Source organism: Gymnoscopelus microlampas (genome assembly GCF_963454915.1).
Source record: "Gymnoscopelus microlampas genome assembly, chromosome: 4".
NCBI lineage: Eukaryota > Metazoa > Chordata > Actinopteri > Myctophiformes > Myctophidae > Gymnoscopelus > Gymnoscopelus microlampas.
Genome location: NC_139941.1, coordinates 34,230,948 through 34,248,758, shown reverse-complemented (window position 1 = coordinate 34,248,758; position 17,811 = coordinate 34,230,948). Strand labels below are relative to the sequence as shown.

Genomic DNA, 17,811 nt, shown 5'->3' with positions numbered 1-17,811 from the left:
ACATCCAAAGTGAGGGTGAACGTTGGGCACGATGCGAGTGTGATGCCAAAGACTAGAATGCTCTTTCAATGCGAACATAAACCACTGGTAAGCACTACAGAAGCACACATTTCCATTTTCAACACTCTTTGCTCACAGGAATGAGAACCCAAACAGTCACAATTACAGAAAGAATGATATTTAAAACAAATGAACTTTCATCCTCTTCAGTAACCTGTTGATATTATAGAAACGACTGGTATAATTTGATTAGCCGTGCGTAGTAAAAATAGAAAAAAAGTCTTCTTTAAACATGGCTGGATGACAAACACATAAATCAGGGCAGAGATTAAAAAAAAATACCCAGCTTGATGCTGTGTACAACAATATGACTGTTAATGTTCAAGTTAAATGTCACCATGTCCTTAATGATAAAACTGTGTGAGACACAAACTCCACATATTTCACTTATCTTAAAATTATTTTTATAGATCGAAATAAATGATATACCCAAATCATCATGATTGCGATTTGTAAGCAGGAAATGACACACAAATGTGACTATTATGGGAACAACTAATAAGTATTTATTAAACTGCACGTTGATATGTTTTGAGATCAAACACATCCCGGACATCATCTTTGTTATATATTTTTCCAAACACTGCGTAGGTTGTTCTGAGACCAGAAAAGCCGCTGCATAATTTTAGTTTAACACTTTTTTTTCTTTTTTTTTTAACAATAAAAGCTCACTAACAGAATAAAAACCTTTGCGTTTCATCAACAGACAACTGGCGTAGCTTTGAAATGCAGTACCGCCATTGAGGGGTGGTTTTGGGACCTAAAATAGGCCTAGAGCAATATGGTACACATCAACACAATGGTGAAACTAAGGCGATCGATAGATACACACCGCAGTTCAAAGTACTGATGTTGTACTCTCTCTCTCTCTCTCTTAAGCAGGTCACCATACAGCTCTCATCTCTTGGTCAGCAAATACTAAGAATATAGTCTCACCTACAGTACAGCATCTGACAGTATGCACCCCGCCCCCCCCAAACCAGTCAGCTGACTCCTCTCAAGATGTCCACTGTCACAAAAGAAGGCTGTTTTAATGGAACCAAAAGTGAAACACATATTTTTGTCTTGCTTGTATTTTTCCACACATTGGATGCCATGATTATATTCCTCTAGCATAATTTGCATATTAGAACTAATATGCAAATACATCCAGATGCCATATGGAGTGTTGCTGGGGATCGGGAGGGGTGTGTGTGTGTGTGTGTGTTCTGAGTTGCAGGGACAGACCCCTAGGGGCCTGGAGAGAATTTCCCATACTCTCTCTTAGGGAGCATATTGTACTGGAAAAGAATGGACGCAGCAATGCAGAAGGTAACCCCTGCACCATAACTCTATGGCTGTGGGGGGGGGAGGTGGGGGGCACAAAATACACAGTGCACCACTCAGATGAAGGGCGGGCCGACCTTGAGGAGAAGAAAAAAACACCCTAAAATAATCAAGTAGTCAAGTAGAACGGCGGAGGGAAAAAACATCGGGTTTACAGTCCTTCTTCAGACGTATTCTTGAAAAATAGAGATGAGGTGGGGTAGTAGGTCTGGTGGTGAGACAGCATCGTGTCTCTTTTGCTAGCTTTTGATTGGCCAACGTGTCGATCGCGTTGTCTGTCCATCTGTCTGACCGCTCACCGACCAACGCATGACCCCTCAACGTGCCGCCACGTGCTGCCCACCACCATTGGCTGTTGTAACAGTATGTGTGCATACAAGGATTATGCATTAAGCTTAATTCATCAGTTCATAGAGACTCGATTGTGGCTAATTTGTGCCATTTGTCCCTCTGTCAGGTTCAGCCTGTATACTCGGGAGCCGAGTCCGTCTCCGTCTCGTGATTCGCAAATTCCGAGCCCGTTTGATGCGGATTTGTTGTGGCCAGCGTGCCCGTTGATATGTGATTGAGGTGGGGCTCCGGCTTTTCCAGGCTCTTTGGGGAGGTTTTCGATTGGATCTTGCTAATCTCCTCGAGAGCACTGGCCAGAGAGTCCAAGTCACCGCTGTCTTGGTGGTGCGCCTCCCACAGACTTAGTATGACCGCTGATGGACTCCGCTGCTTAGCGAAGTAACACAAGTTTCTGTAGAGAGGAAGGGAGAAAAATCCTGTCAGGCTTTGTGGTTATATAGGTTCAGGGTTGCCAGATCTGTTTATTATAATTTCCCTGCAAAATTTTATTTGAAAATAGCCGATCTACAAGCTCATAGCGCGGCACCGAGTGCCGCGCTATGAGCTTGTAGATCGGCTATTTTCAAATAGCTGATGTATATGTTAAAGCAGTGGTTTTCAACCTTTTTCATGCCAAGGACCCCTAAATTGATATACATTTGGCCACGGACCCCCATTTGAAAATGTTTTGTGCCAGGGGACCCCCAGAAGCAAAGATATCAGTTAATTTTTCGCTTTAAAAAATATAAATATTCATTCAAGATATGCACACTTTTTCAAGGATTTTCAAAAATAGCAGATCTACAAGCTCATAGCGCGGCACTCGGTGCCGCGCTATGAGCTTGTATATCTTTTGAATAGCCAAAGCTTAAAGTGGTTAAAAATTATGTTAACTAATTTCGCTGGGGACCCCCTGATACTCCCTCAAGGACCACTGGTAGTCCCCGGACCACTGGTTGAAAACCACTGTGTTAAAGTGCTCATGTGGCCCATTGTCGCTTCTTTTGGGCTGGTTTTCCTAGACCTGGTTGCTTGTTTCTCTCGCAGAATCTGGCAACGCTGAGTTAGGTTAGGTGCATGCTCACTGTGGTACATCAATGGAAATGTGACTAGATGTGCATTTGTATGTAAAGTGAGGCCTGTACTGTAAAAACTGTTAATGGCTGATCATTTATTTACTGGATCGAGCGGCTACGCAGAGTGAGTTATAGTAGCGGTTTTCAAACTTTTTATGCCGAAGGCACACCAATAGGGAAGACAAAATCTGAAGATATACCTATTTACTGTACATAGCAAAAATAGCTGATCTACAAGCTCACAATGCATCACGATGCACCATGTTGTGAGCTTGTAGATCTGCCAAATTGTGTAATAAATAACTAAATTAATAATAATAATATTTTAAACAATTCTCACTATGCTAGGTGATTTGTCATTAGAGAACACAATGCTAGCTTCCATATCTATGTTGATGATACACATCTGTACATATTGAACCAAACAATGTACTGTAGATGCCTGGAGCTCCCTAACCGCCTGTCCGTCCACCTGCGATCAATAAATTAATGAGTAATAACTTTATAAGCTTAAATGAGGTTAAGACAGAAATCCTATAGTGAAGCAAAAAAGGGACTTCTATGATCAAACCAGAAGTAACAAGCATAGGCATTGTGTTATTTTAGAGTCTGATTTGATGTTTACGTCCCATATGAATAAAGTTACCAACACAATTCTTTCATCATCAAATATCGCCAAAGTATGACCATTCCTAACTCAGCAAGACGCTGAAAAACAAATTCATGCTTTTATCTCTGGTAGGTTCGGCTCCTGCAATGCACTTTTTATGGGTCTTTCTGAAACGCCCATTGAAAGGTTGCAGCGTACAGTATTCAGAACTCTGCTGGTAGACTGCTAACAAATGCAAAAAAGAAGAGAACATATCATTCTAGTCTTAGCTAGACACTGGCTGTCTGTGTCTTCTATATTTTAAAGTCCCTCTACTTGTTTATAAAGCTCTCAATGGTTTAGGGCTGGCCTATACGCAGACCCCCTGTATCTGTATGTTCCGACAGTCTTGAGATTTGAGTTTGACGTTTGGTGTGCCTAAGCCCCAAAAAGATTGACAACCACCACTGGTCCTGTACAGTCACATAGGACAGTACAATGGATATGAAAACCCAGCTGCTTTTTCAATGTTCTTCAAAGGACAACAATGGAAATAAGGCCTTGGGCTTTATTGTTACTGTGTCTCTTGACACTTTTCTTTTCATTTATATCTTCTTTTTGCAGAGCATGTTCTGAAATAACTGAAAGCTTTCGAAGACCTTGAATCAATAAATCAATCAAATACTATTTGATCCTGAAAAGAGTGAAGTTTCAGGTTCCGATGTGGGTCTTAAGAAGTAATGAAACACTTAGTCACACCATTGGATATCGCTTTAGAATAACTATCCCTTATAAATGGTTAATAGATAATTGAAAAAGTGAGTTAATGAGTTATTCATTATTTGTTACTCTACTGTTTGTTAGTTAATGATTTGAAACTCTGCCTTATAAATAGATAGGCCATGAACAAGCTATTAGTAAACTACAACTATTAAACAAATACTTAATAGTTAAGTAATTAGAATTAACCCATTAAGACCTGGAACGCATCTGTGTCACTTTTTGGTTTGAGCTAAAAGCATTATTTTACACTTTGGCTATTCAAAAGTAGCAGATCTACAAGCTCATAGCGCGGCACCGAGTGCCGCGCTACGAGCTTGTATATCTGCTATTTTTGAAAAATCGTGGAAATGTGTGCAAATCTTTGAATATATATTATTTTAAAGCGAACATTTTTAACTTAAATCTTTGCTTCTGGGGGTCCCTGGAACAAAATATTTTGAGATGGGGGTCCTTGACATAAAAAAGTTTGAGAACCACTGATATAGAAACATACGTTTTTTCGGAATACTGTTGGGATTTAGAAGACATTTGTAGAATCGCCTTCAGGTCTTAATGGGTTAAGTATTTGTTAATAGTTGATTAACTCCTAATATTGTGACATTATCAGTAGTGGAAACTCTGTGCTCAACCATCCCTCGCTGCCATGACAGAACCTACACACTTTGTCATAGGGTGGGGAATCCAGTGGGGGGCAGTATTTCACTTCCAGTCCGTGGCGCACTATCTGCCACAAGACAAAATAATCCACCCAGCTTCTGAGGCTGCAGCCATTGGTCAAATGTGGCTGAGTTGAAAGGAGCCTAAACATGACAGAAGAAGGCTTATCTGGGTAATTTGGAGCCCCAGAGGACTCTCAGATACCAACTTCTCATGAATCACACACTTAAAGAGAGATTAGGGTCTGCCGTGAGCCAACGCATGGCATTGGCAAAGAGGACATTTGGATCAGAAAATACCAGTACAGTGTCCCATAACGAGCATAGTATAGGGTAGTATGGAACGGTCTGTTTCATATTTGTAAAGATAAGAGGATATCGAGTGGGATGGGACTTGGAATGAGAAAGTGATATTCATTATGCTGACTGATATTTGCTAACTGTCTGACATAGATAGCAAGGTCTAAGAGGAACAATATGATACCATTTATTGCCTCGAGGGAAAGTCGGTTTGCAAGGGCAGCACAAAAGAGTGTACATTATAATGCAACAGTAGGCAACATGCATTCATAGTTAAATTATCAGTCTGGTCAGTGTACTGTGGAAACTTGGGGGGAAAATGAATATAGGCTACTTACTGTATACCATACATATTTAGCAGTGGGTTGCATAGAATTCAACATAATTGAGTTTAGAAATATTCTTCCCAGTATTATTAGTATTAGTATTATTAATAATAATAATCTATATAATAACTTCAATACATTTTAACCACTTAATACCTTTTTTTATAGCGATCTACACATTGTGAGCTAGTACATCTGATATTTTCATTATTTTCAAAAGTAGCAAACACAGGCAAAATGTTTTTGGGACAACTTTCATCTATAACAGTGGTCCGGGGACCACCAGTGGTCCTTGGGGGGCTACCAGGGGGTCCCCAGCTAAATTAGTTAACATAGTGTCGCAATCATTTTAACCACTTAGCTTTGGCCATTCAAAGCTCATAGCGCGGCACCGGGTGCAGCGCTATGAGCTTGTAGATCTGCTATTTTTGAAAATTCTTCAAAATGTGTGCATATCTTTGAATATATATTTTTTAAGCAAACATTTTTAACTCAAATATTTGCTTCTGGGGGTCCCTGGCACAAAACATTTTTAGATGGGGGTCCGCGGCCAAATGTATATCAACTTAGGGGTCCTTGGCATGAAAAAGGTTGATAACCACTGGTCCATAATAACACGCCCAAAATAGGTATGTCACTTTGTAAGTGGATAATGGTAATTGTATAAGCAGAATACAGCAGGGAATAAAAGCATGTTAGTGAGTCGATCACCCATTCACCTGTTTGAGAAGAACGAGCACGGACACATACACGGTATATGTGTCATACAGTGGGCTCACCTGTCTAGGTGTAGTTTCTGGGCTAAGAGCTGCCAGTCCTTGCCTTTGGCATTGGCAGTGTCGAAGGTAGCACAGATCCTCTGGCGTATGGACAGGGGGATTTTGAAGGCCTTGGGACCTGTCTGCGAGGTGATGGTGCAGTCTGTCTGCATAAAAAATGGCACCGACTCCTTCTCAGTCTACAGAGAGGACCAAAAATAAATAAATAATAGTTTAATACTATTTGTGACATCTGTCACCTGTTCCACCAAAAAACAATCGGATGTCACCGAAGCTCCTTCGGAAATAAATGATTTTATGTCAAAAAACCTGGACGCTTTGGGAGGAGGAGGTTGTCATGTCTTGGTCTTCATGAATAGGGAAAATAATTCAGATGAGAAATACAGTTTTTTGAAGCTTGTAAATGTAGGGTGACATGCAATAACGAGAAAAGTTTAGCCAACACGTTTTTCAATAGGACCCAATGTTTGGGTTTTTTCCCTTCTGCCCCAAGGCTGCCTGGTAGTTAGAGCTGATTGGTAGGACTAACTGCTGACGAGCCAATAGCAATCAACTCCCGACTCCCGAGAGGAGGTAATAGAAAGAGATGTTATAAGGGAAATAATATTGACATTATTGGAAAGATAAGAATACTCTTTTCTGCAGTGCACATACTATATGAGTTCTCAGTCATATCTGACTGAAATACCTTTACACTTTCTACTTTATTTGACGATCTACAACGCGTTGCGATGCGACCCGTTGTAGATCGTCTATTTTCAAATAAAATCTTGCGGGGAAATTATAATATAATAAGCAGATCTGGCAACCCTACTTAACAGGCCCTTAGTTATACTCATATCCATCGTGTTGGGACTATAGGCTCATACAAACAGTTCATGCTCCCTTGTTTAGCCACCAGGGTGCCTTCAAAAGTTTGGCTTATAGTCACTTTTGAAAAGAGCTGTCTTTTCCCCACATGATTGCCCTCGTTTAGCATCTCACTCTTGTTGATTTTGTTTTCCCTCAGTACTGTCGAGGTTGAGCAGTCACCCCACTGCTGCTATTTTATATACTGCAATATCCTAGACTGCAAAAACCTATGAAGAACTGCTGCATGTTGTCTTTGTTGCAGTCTGTAATTACTGCACCGGCTTTTGTTTGCATTTGCATTTTATTCTGCACCGCCGCGGCTCCGAGCAGAAGTTTTGGGTTCACTGCACACGTCGCGAGGCACTCGACAAATAATTGAAATGAATTAATCCATTAAGACCGGGAACGCATCTGTGTCACTTTTTGATTTGAGCAAAAAAACATTATTTTACACATTAGCTATAGGAAAATAGCAGATATACAAGCTCATAGCGCGGCACCGAGTGCCGCGCTACGAGCTCGTAGATCTGCTATTTTTGAAAAATTGTGAAAATGTGTGCAAATGTTTGAATATATATTGTTTTAAAGCGAACATTTGTAACTCAAATCTTTGCTTTTGGGGGGTCCCTGGAACTAAATATTCTGAGATGGGGGTCGGCGGTTAAATACGTTTGAGCACCACTGACGTTTTTTTTTCAGAATACTGTTGGGATTTAGAAGACATTTGTAGAATCGGCTTCAGGTCTTAATGGGTTAATCACATAAATTAAAAATTGTTTACCTGTTGTTTAAGACTTTATTGTTCAAAACTTTACTTTCGTCCCCATGTCTGACTGTATAACACCCATTGTATCAGCGGGTTCAAATACGGGACAAATCCAACCGAATCTCCGCTGCGTGAGATCTAGTATACATAGCCACACAAGAGTCTAAGTATAGCCCAATGCTTTTAGAGAGCGTGTCCTTTTCTCTCTATTAATAACAGAATGCCAGCGCAGGGGAAAAGCTGGCCAACACTGCTGTCAATGGGCACACGCACGCGCACACACACGCACACGCACACACACACACACACATGCGCACGCGCACGCACAGCAAGGTTAGATAAAGGTTGTGTGAGAGAGAAAAGTAAAACGTCCTCCACTGCCTTGGCAAGGAGGAGAGAAGGAGGAAAAGAGGAGGCAGCATCAAGGTTCCTCACCTCGGCCACGGCCGTGTAGACCTGCAGAATCTGCTCGTGGCCCTTGACCTGGCGCACGCTGATTTTGCAGGAGAGCTGCGTGGTGGAGGGGCTGTATCTCTCCAGGGAGAAGGCACAGTGCAGGGGCTGCTGGTTGCTGCACCACACTTGGGGGAAAGGGAATTCCTGTACATGAAGAGAGAGAGAGAGGAGATAGAAGGAGGGAGGGAGGGAGAGAGGGAGAGAGAGAGGGAGAGAGAGAGAGAGGAGATAGAAGGAGGGAGGGAGGGAGAGAGGGAGAGAGAGAGGGAGAGAGAGAGAGAGGAGATAGAAGGAGGGAGGGAGGGAGAGAGGGAGAGGAGGAAAGGGAGGAAGAAAGGACGGGGTAATGGGAAAAGTTCAGTTGTAACATTTCTCAGCACATACAGCCACGGGTTGCCAGATCTGCTTATTATAATTTCCCCGCAAGATTTTATTTGAAAATAGCCGATCTACAAGCTCACAACGCGTCGCGATGCGACGCGTTGTAGATCTGCTATTTTCAAATAGCTGATGTATATGTTAAAGTGCTCGTGTGGCCCGTAGTCGCTTCTTTTGGGCCGGTTTTCCTAGACCTGGTTGCTTGTTTCTCTCGCAGAATCTGGCAACACCGCATACGGCACACAAGTCTTTGAATCTTTTGTCTTTGCTTGTCAGCTGTTTGTTTCTCTCTTTTAGTGGGTGAGAATGATTTCACAAGCCACTTAGTTTTTATTGTATCTCTCGTTCATTAATTTCTCATTTGTTTCCAACCTTTCTACGCTTTTAGATTTGTTTTGGTTTTAATTTGCCCCCGTTGTTTTTCAAATAAACCAAATTAACCTTAATGAATGAAGAGGAAGAAGAAGAAGAGGCAAAACAGAGAACAGAAGCACGACGTTAAAGGAGTAGTTCACCCAAAAAAGGACTTATTTTCTATCAATTGCACACCCCATGAAGCCTTGAATCCATGGATTTATTTATTAGCCAATAATTTGATTCCCGTCTCCTACCGGCTAATGTATCCGGTAGGAGACACAAAGTAGATTGTTTGTGTCTCCTACCGGATACACACCCGGTCATCAAATTATTGGCTTAGGAATGCCACAAAAACAAAAATAAATCCATGAATTCAAGGCTTCATGGGGTGTGCAATTGATAGAAAATAAGTCATTTTTTGGGTGAACTCCTCCTTTAAGACTGCATCAGTATAAGATGACTCAACTGCTTGTCGTTGGTGTGAGCACATTCTCACACAAGCACAAAAAAAAAAAAATACAAAAAAAAAAAAAAACTGTCACACACACAAAGTAAGATCAAAAGGCAACTGGCTTTGAAGTCTAAGCGATGATAGCTTCATGCGTAGAAATAAGTCTTTTTCGAGGACAGACTCAAACAGAGGGGGGGGGGGGGAGTGAGGGAAGCGGCGGGGATCCTTTTTGCAAATATACAGCCCCACGTAATTCTGATCATGAAAAGACGGCTCACGGGGCTTCTATGTATTGTGCGCAGCGTTTCTTCTGAACGTGCCGGGCTGTGGGGTTCGGGGAGCGGAGAGAGGAGAGAATGATGGCCTTTGATGTATAATTAATTTCTGTGGAAACGGGGGCACATCTGTGGGGAAAAAGTCCTTGACCTCTCGGTGCAGCAGCAGATTGCCTGATATCTGCATATTAAAGTGACCTGTAAACGATTCGCAGCGAGGAACTTGCCATTAACCTATTAAGACCTGGAACGCATCTGTGTCACTTTTTGATTTGAGCTAAAAAGCATTATTTTACACTTTGGCTATTCAAAAATAGCAGATATACAAGCGCATAGCGCGGCACCGAGTGCCGCGCTACGAGCTTGTAGATCTGCTATTTTTGAAAAAACGTGAAAATGTGTGCAAATCTTTGAATATATATTGTTTTAAAGCGAATTTTTTAAACTCAAATCTTTGCTTCATGGGGGTCCCTGGAACAAAATATTTTGAGATGGGGGGTCGGCGGCCAAATACATATAATTTCGGGGGTCCTTGACATGAAAAAGTTTGAGAACCACTGATACAGTAACAGGTTTTTCAGAAAACTGTTTGGATTTAGAAGACATTAGTAAGAATCAGAAACCTCAGGCCTTAATGGGTTAAAGGCAAAGTGGGGCCCAAGTAGGCCAACGCTTTACCTTCCTACGGCTTAACCCTTCAGGCTTTGACCCCGTCCGCCCCACCCCGCTCTGCCCTACACCCCCGATTCATGTGATACGTGGCAGATAATTGACGGTGGTGGTGGAGGAGGTGGTGGAGGTGGAAGGAATGATGGACAAGGGAGAGAGACCAGCTTGCTCTTTAGGACTAAAAGCTGACTTGATGTATGGCGAGCCACGCGGCCATTATTCTACACCTGCTCCGAGAGAGAGAGAAGGGAGGAGGGTGGGTAGGGGTGGAGGTTCACAGAGCCTGTCTTCCCTCCTAAGACCCTCATAAATAACAGCGTAGACACTGTGTGGAGGTGTCTGCTTTGTGTTGTAACACGCAGCAGGCCCCATCGCCCCTGCATTCAGACGTTGGGAGCAATAACACAGCATGGTATAAGGACAGAGCACACGACTCGCCCCATTTCACAGAGGAATACCTACAACATTAAAAAGACACTTTCACTTTCATAAAGAATATATATTTATTGCTCTGTACATTGTACTGCAGGGGGGAAAAAGAAAAAAAAACGTAATCTATCACTCAAATGGCATGTCTGCAAAAGACAGGTAAGCTGAGGGCACCAACGTTTCCCTGACAGATAACATAGTATCTCTCTTGGCCAGCGGCCCCCCAGCCCCTGCTCTTCTTGGGTGGCGTTAGTACCTAAACTAATTTAATTTCCCCTTTGGAGGAGAAGATTAACCCGTTAAGACCTGAGGCTGATTCTTACAAATGTCTTCTAAATCCCAACAGTTTTCTGAAAAAAAGAATGTTTCTATATCAGTGGTTCTCAAACCTTTTCATGTCAAGGACCCCCAAAATTACATGTATTTGGCCACCGACCCCAATCTCAAAATATGTTGTTCCAGGGACAACTCAAATAATATACATTCAAAGATTTGCACACATTTTCGCGATTTTTCAAAAATAGCAGATCTACAAGCTCGTAGCGCGGCACTCGGTGCCGCGCTACGAGCTTGTATATCTGCTATTTTTGAATAGCCCAAAAGTGTAAAATAATGCTTTTTTAGCTGAAATAAAAAGAACGACACAGATGCGTTCCAGGTCTTAATGGATTAAAGGACTGATCTGCTTAAAATGACTGAATCTCTCTGCAGAGTGCTGGCCCGCTGTCATACCTGACATGTGGTAAAGGGCTTGATGCTCCACAGAAACTGGGGGACGTCCTGGATGGACACCTGCAGGCTGAAGGTGTTCGCGCGGAAAGGCAGCATCTTTGGCTCCTCCAGGAGCTGTCCCCCTCTGCTCTTCTCCGTGGCTACCACTCCCTGAGGAGAGGAGAGGAGAGGAGACGGGAGGAGAAATGTGAGAGAGGCAAAAGGAAGGAGAGAAAAGGGAAGGCGAAAGGAGAGGAGAAGACGGCATAATAGAGGGGGGTAAACATAGTAGTGACAGTGTTATGGCAGCTATGGAGAATAAAAATAAGGGGGAAAATGTCCCGCTCCGTCATATATGTCATATTCCTATCAGTGTTGCCAGATTCTGTGAGAGAAACAAGCAACCAGGTCTAGGAAAACCAGCCCAAAAGAAGCGACTATGAGCACTTTAACATACATCAGCTATTTGAAAATAGCAGATCTACAAGCTCACAACGCGTCGCGATGCGACGCGTTGTGAGCTTGTAGATCGGCTATTTTCAAATACAATCTTGCGGGGACATTATAATAAGCAGATCTGGCAACCCTGATTCCTATGCGTCACAGTATGAAAGGGATGATTTACTGAACTTTAAACAGCAGTATATCATTGGGAAATTGGTACCAGGTGTGCCCATGTCCGCCTCCCCGTTGACTGAAGAATAATTTTAGACAAATTGTCTTGGAGGTGCAAACAACACAGGTATTAGCATTGAGTTTTTCTGTCCTAGCAAATTATGGCCTATAAGCAAAAGAAAAATTAAGGTGGGATGTCCAAAATATTCGCTTTTCAAGCCCCCCGAGCTACAAAAAGGAGCCAAATCCATGCGAGAAGCACCTTTATTTGAACCTCCAAAACATTCATGTGACATTGATTTTTCTACCCCTATAGCGCACGTACTGTACTCGGGCATGAAGTCACTGTAAACCAAAAAGAATGTGGACTGGGAGGCATTGTCCTTGTATCACCTGGCCTGGGGGAGCCCTGCAGCGCTGGCCTTGGTGCTGAACTACCTGCAACCCCCTCAGGTCCCTGCGGGATGTGCCACAAAGTGAGGAGGAAATACAAGAACAAGAGAAAACTAAAGTCTCTTTAGACTGACGATACTATCCAACCCACCTTCTGAACAACATGACCTCCAGCATATATATGTCACCACCTGTTGTAAGATCTCCATCTCTCATGTACAGTAAATGGGCGGATTTTCTATTAGCGCCTTTATCCAAAGCACTTTAACCCATTAAGGCCTGAGGTTCCGATTCTGCAACAGTTTTCTGAAAAAACGTATATTTCTATATCAGTGGTGCTCAAACTTTTTCATGTCAAGGACCCTCAAAATGATACGTATTTTGGCGCCGACTCCCATCTCAAAATATGTTGTCCCAGGGACCCCCAGAAGCAAAGATTTGAGTTACAAATGTTCGCTTAAAAAAACATATATCCAAAGATTTGCACACATTTTCACGATTTTTCAAAAATAGCAGATATACAAGCTCGTAGCGCGGCACTCGGTGCCGCGCTATGAGCTTGTAGATCTGCTATTTTTGAATAGCCAAAGTGTAAAATAAATAAATAATGCTTTTTAGCTCAAATGAAAAAGTGACACAGATGCGTGGGCAAACCATGCAAGGCACAAACATGCTCATCAGGAGCAGTTAATAGGGATTCTCAGTGTCTCGCTCTTCAACATGAAACCAGGAGGAGCTGGGAATCAAACTGTTACACTTCCAGTTCCAAGGCGCCCTTCCTCTGCCTCCTGAGCCACTGCCACCCACAACAAATGAGCTCATCACCAAACGTCAACATGAAACTGGGCTTCCACGAAATGGCCGCCGAGTTGCCTTTTTTTTTTTAACCCGTTAAATGTGGGAACGCATCTACAAATGTTGTTTTCTGAAAACTGCACAGTATGTTGCTATAATATCAGTGGTTCTCAAACTTTTTCATGTCAAGGACCCCCAAGATTATATGTATTTGGTCGCGGACCCCCCATCTCAAAATATTTTGCTTCCAGGAGCAAAGATTTGAGTTACAAACGTTCACTTTAAAAAATGTGTATTCAAAGATTTGCACACATTTTCATGATTTTTCAAAAATATTGTAGAGCCAAAGTATAAAATAATGTCTATAGCTAAAATCCAAAATGACACAGTTGCGTACCTGGATTGAATGGGTTAAATGAAACATACACGATTCCAGGCCTCATTAGCATCGCATTCGCGGCCGCAAACATGACAAGATTGAAGTTTCAATTTAATGCATTGGAAAAGCGTGCATTGGGGCTTTAACATGCATCTCCCAAATTGAATTTGTGATGATGAAAGAGCTCTTTGATTGCCGCTCGCAGGTATTCATCTGTCCTCATTGTTCCGTGTCCCTGTGGGAGGCTGGAGCAGTCTGGGCTGTCTATCCGCAGCCATCTCAATCACAAAGGAGAACAGACAGTGAAGAGAACTGTGACTAAAGCCAAGCAGAACTGACGGATTCTGACTCAGTGACAGCACGTGCGTGTGCGTGTGTGTGCGTGTGCGTGTGCGTGTGCGTGTGCGTGTGCGTGTGCGTGTGCGTGTGTGTGTGTGTGTGTGTGTGTGTGTGTGTGTGTGTGTGTGTGTGTGTGTGTGTGCGTGCGTGCGTGTGTGTGTGTGCGTGCGTGCGTGCGTGCGTGCGTGCGTGTGTTTGTGTGTGCGCGTGTGTGTGCGTGTGTGTGCGTGTGGTGACTGCCAATTAATAGAGAGAGTGGGTAGTGAATGTAGTGTGCGTGTAGTGGGGAAGTGTGTGGGGGTTACATACAGTATATAGTGTATTATATATAGTGTACTATATATATATATATATATATATATACAGTATGTAGGTATGTCTATATCAATTAATGTATCGTCTGTATATGTATGTATGTATGTATGTATGTATGTATGTATGTATGTATGTAAGTGTGTCATGTTTATTAGCATTTAATTTCCGTGAGCCAAAATGTGCCGTGAGCATGTGGTTTGTGTGTGTCTCTGTGTGTCCGTGTGTGTCTGTGTGTAACTGTGGTGTGCGTATGCCTATCTGTCACTGCCATAGGTGTGAAACCAATCAACCATTGGCCAAATGCAGATGAAAGATGCTGCGAGAAAAACAAATGTGACAGTGGGAAACCTGTTGGATGGAATACTACACCCCTCCTCCACCATCTGCCTTTGTCTCTCAAAACGGTCTGTCGGCGACCGTCCGAATAGCGCTGGAGGGAGGCCACTATCAGCAGTCCTTCCATATATCAGCTAGCATGGCTCCACAATGAGGCCTGTGACCTTGGAGAATTACTTCCTGTCACAAAATGGAACATTTCCGTCCAGTTCCTTTTTTCTTCCCCCCCCCGTTTTTTTTTGTAATGAAAAAGCCCAGTGGAGATAGACAGTTTCAAAAGCTGAAAGGGAGATAGTGAGCGGTAGGCACAGGAAAGCGCGGCCTGGCAAGATTCAATCCCAGGTCAGCTTGTGGAATATGTGGCTCCAATTTGAAGGCCCCCCTCACCGCCATATTTCTTATCCATGCTGTTATGATAAATGTTCCTCTAACTCCCAACTTTGGTGGGTTTTTTGTTTTGTTTTGTTATTTGGAACATAGCAATGTAACCAAATGGACCTGTTACAAATCGATAAATAAACACTGAGAGCCCCATCTTTTGCTTGGCGCAAGACACCGCTAACTGGCAGTGACTCATTGCTATTTTCTAACTGACACAATTGTAGTTTTTATGCCCATCGCCCATGTGGTTTAGATAACAAGTAATCTTGCACCTATTAGCACCCTGGACATGTTGCTGTTGTTAGAATGAGGTGTGGACTCTAGCTCAGATCAGGACGCACTGCTATCTTACGCACAGACTTGGCGCTTTGCGCTAACACCAGCTTCAAGTTAGTCTCATCAGCCGGGGCAGTGACGCAAATATTTCCTTACGCTGAGACACTGAGACGAGCGGTGAGGAGAGAGGGAGAGGGGGAGTGAGAAATAGATGCAATTATTTAGTAACAGTCTACTTTATAGAATATCTTCAAATACCTCTCATCCTGTAAGAATGTTATGAACGCATTGCGTCCCGGCTTTCTTTATCTATCTCTGCTCAATGGACGGATATTAACAATCGTCAATATCCATAGACCCCGATACATCTCTGCCCTGCTTTAATTGGTGGTTTAAATAAAGAACATCGCTGAGAATCACCCAATGATTATTAAGTTGATATGTCAAGTTATCACGGATGTATTTACTGCTAGATGGTCCCACACTTTCACTCAGCAGAAAATTGTCTGCATCTCCTCCAATCTGTCATTTAAATAGCAATGCAAGCCTATAGCTTGGAGAAGACACTCTGATTGGTCTAATTTATGTTATGCCGAAAACACACCCATGATTAAGAGGCTTAATACGAGCCCGTAGAGCATAGCGCTGAGCTTGCACTCACAGATAATGTGCCATCTACAGCATTGGTTCTCAAAGTGGGGTCCGGGGACCCCCAGGGGTCCTTAGGGGGGTACCAGGGGGTCCCCAGCAAAATGTGTTAAAATAGCATCACAATAATTTTAACCACTTTAACCTTTTATTCTTTGGCTATTCAAAAATAGCAGATATACAAGCTCATAGCGCGGCACCGAGTGCCGCGCTATGAGCTTGTAGATCTGCCATTTTTGAAAAATCGTGAAAACGTGTGTGCCTTGGTTACTATGGCATCCTATGGCATTTCAACTGGACAGGTCAACTGACTCACACAGATCGAATTGATGGTTTATGCCATGACAATAGGTTTGGTTGGATTCACTGCCGCATGTGAGCATAGACTTAGGTCAGGAGTACAAAACCCTGGCCAGCTCACAGCTTCATTCTTCTCTATCTTGTCAGGCCTCTAGCGCATTTCTGCTGAAACCTAGCTGGCTGTGCCAATACGCGTTCTTTGAGGAACTACCGGTATATGTGTGGTTTAGTTGAAGGTGATGAGAAGCGATAGTAATCGCACTGTTTCATGGAATTAGACGATAACAGCGAGGAGGATACTGTTACAGTATGTCAGAACTGGAGGGTATTTCTTAATTGAAAGAAAAGCGAAGAACTGCATGGAAGCTTTTCTCTATGAAAGTTTTTTTTTTTTGTTCTTCTCCCAACTGGCTTCGGCAAGAATTAGATTTACCAGCTGGCTCCACTGTTAGTGTAAAAAATGGGACGGATCCAGACTCCCATATTGTTTATTTTGTCTGCTACTGTACGTAGTTGCCATATATAGAAGACCAGATCAGACAGTACGTGAAGCAGGTGTAAATAAAAAATTTAGTCACATGGGGATGCTCCTGTCTCTTGTGCCAAAATGATGCAGGTGCTCACATGAAGGTCTTTGGAGCTGGAAATTATATTTCTGGACAAAATTAGATTTTGTCCAGAAATGTTCTAGTGAAGCCAGCAGCAAACGCAAGCTACCGGAGGTGTTGCCAAAAACACTCCAAAAAGCAAAGATGCCCTTAACAGACGACGTCACACTGATAAGAACCAGTATGCGCGCGCAGGCCGGCACCAAATGAAACCCATTCTGTCAGGTCTCGCTAGGACGTGCCTCACTAGCCAACGCACAAGAGGAGGTTGAATGAACTGAAGGCAGCGCACCCCGAAACAATGTGTTGGGAATTGATTGCATGAAACAATCACCTGTGCGTCTCAATGTTGGTAAACAAATAATTGGTCTATAACTTTAACACATCTGTAATTATGCATGGTACTGTTGAACATTATTATTTAGACTCATTGTTCTGTGGTTTTATTCATTTTTCAGAGTTTTTTCAGAAATTTTATCAGAACTAACTTTCTTCCCCTTTGCAAACTTTAACTGAAGAACTGACTGATTGCTGGTATTTAAAACCAAAAAAGTCTCCTGGGTTCAGAGCGAGTATGTGACTTTGAAATTACAGTCAAGGGGGAAGTTACTTACTTAGGCAGCTATTAGACAGCAGTACATTATCATCTTTAAGGTCAATCAAAAAGTAACATTTCTGGCTAGAAAATCCACTTTAATAGAAGTGCTCTTGAAAGATTGGCAGGGGCACTTCCTCAAAAGAGTAGCAGACCTCTCAAAACAAATGAGTTAGGTTGATCCTTATAGGCCACAACTAATCTCCCCCCTGCTCATTGTATTAGCCTCAAGTGGCTCAGAGTGGAGAAGAGAGTATCACAC

At 42.7% G+C, this 17,811-nt stretch overlaps 1 protein-coding gene across 2 annotated transcripts in view; it reads right to left on the bottom strand.

Moving 5' to 3' along the window:
- Nucleotides 1–1,073: 1,073 nt before the first annotated feature.
- Nucleotides 1,074–17,811, bottom strand: part of unc5db (unc-5 netrin receptor Db) — a 317,860-nt gene continuing 301,122 nt past the window's right edge. For both annotated transcript variants that reach the window (XM_084055775.1, XM_084055776.1), the window contains 4 exons: nt 11,591–11,740; nt 8,279–8,443; nt 6,226–6,404; nt 1,074–2,128 (listed from right to left, as the gene is read on the bottom strand). In XM_084055775.1, coding sequence (XP_083911901.1) covers nt 1,846–2,128; nt 6,226–6,404; nt 8,279–8,443; nt 11,591–11,740 — 777 coding nt within the window. In that variant the 3' untranslated portion in view covers nt 1,074–1,845. The remainder of the gene's footprint in view (nt 2,129–6,225; nt 6,405–8,278; nt 8,444–11,590; nt 11,741–17,811) is intronic.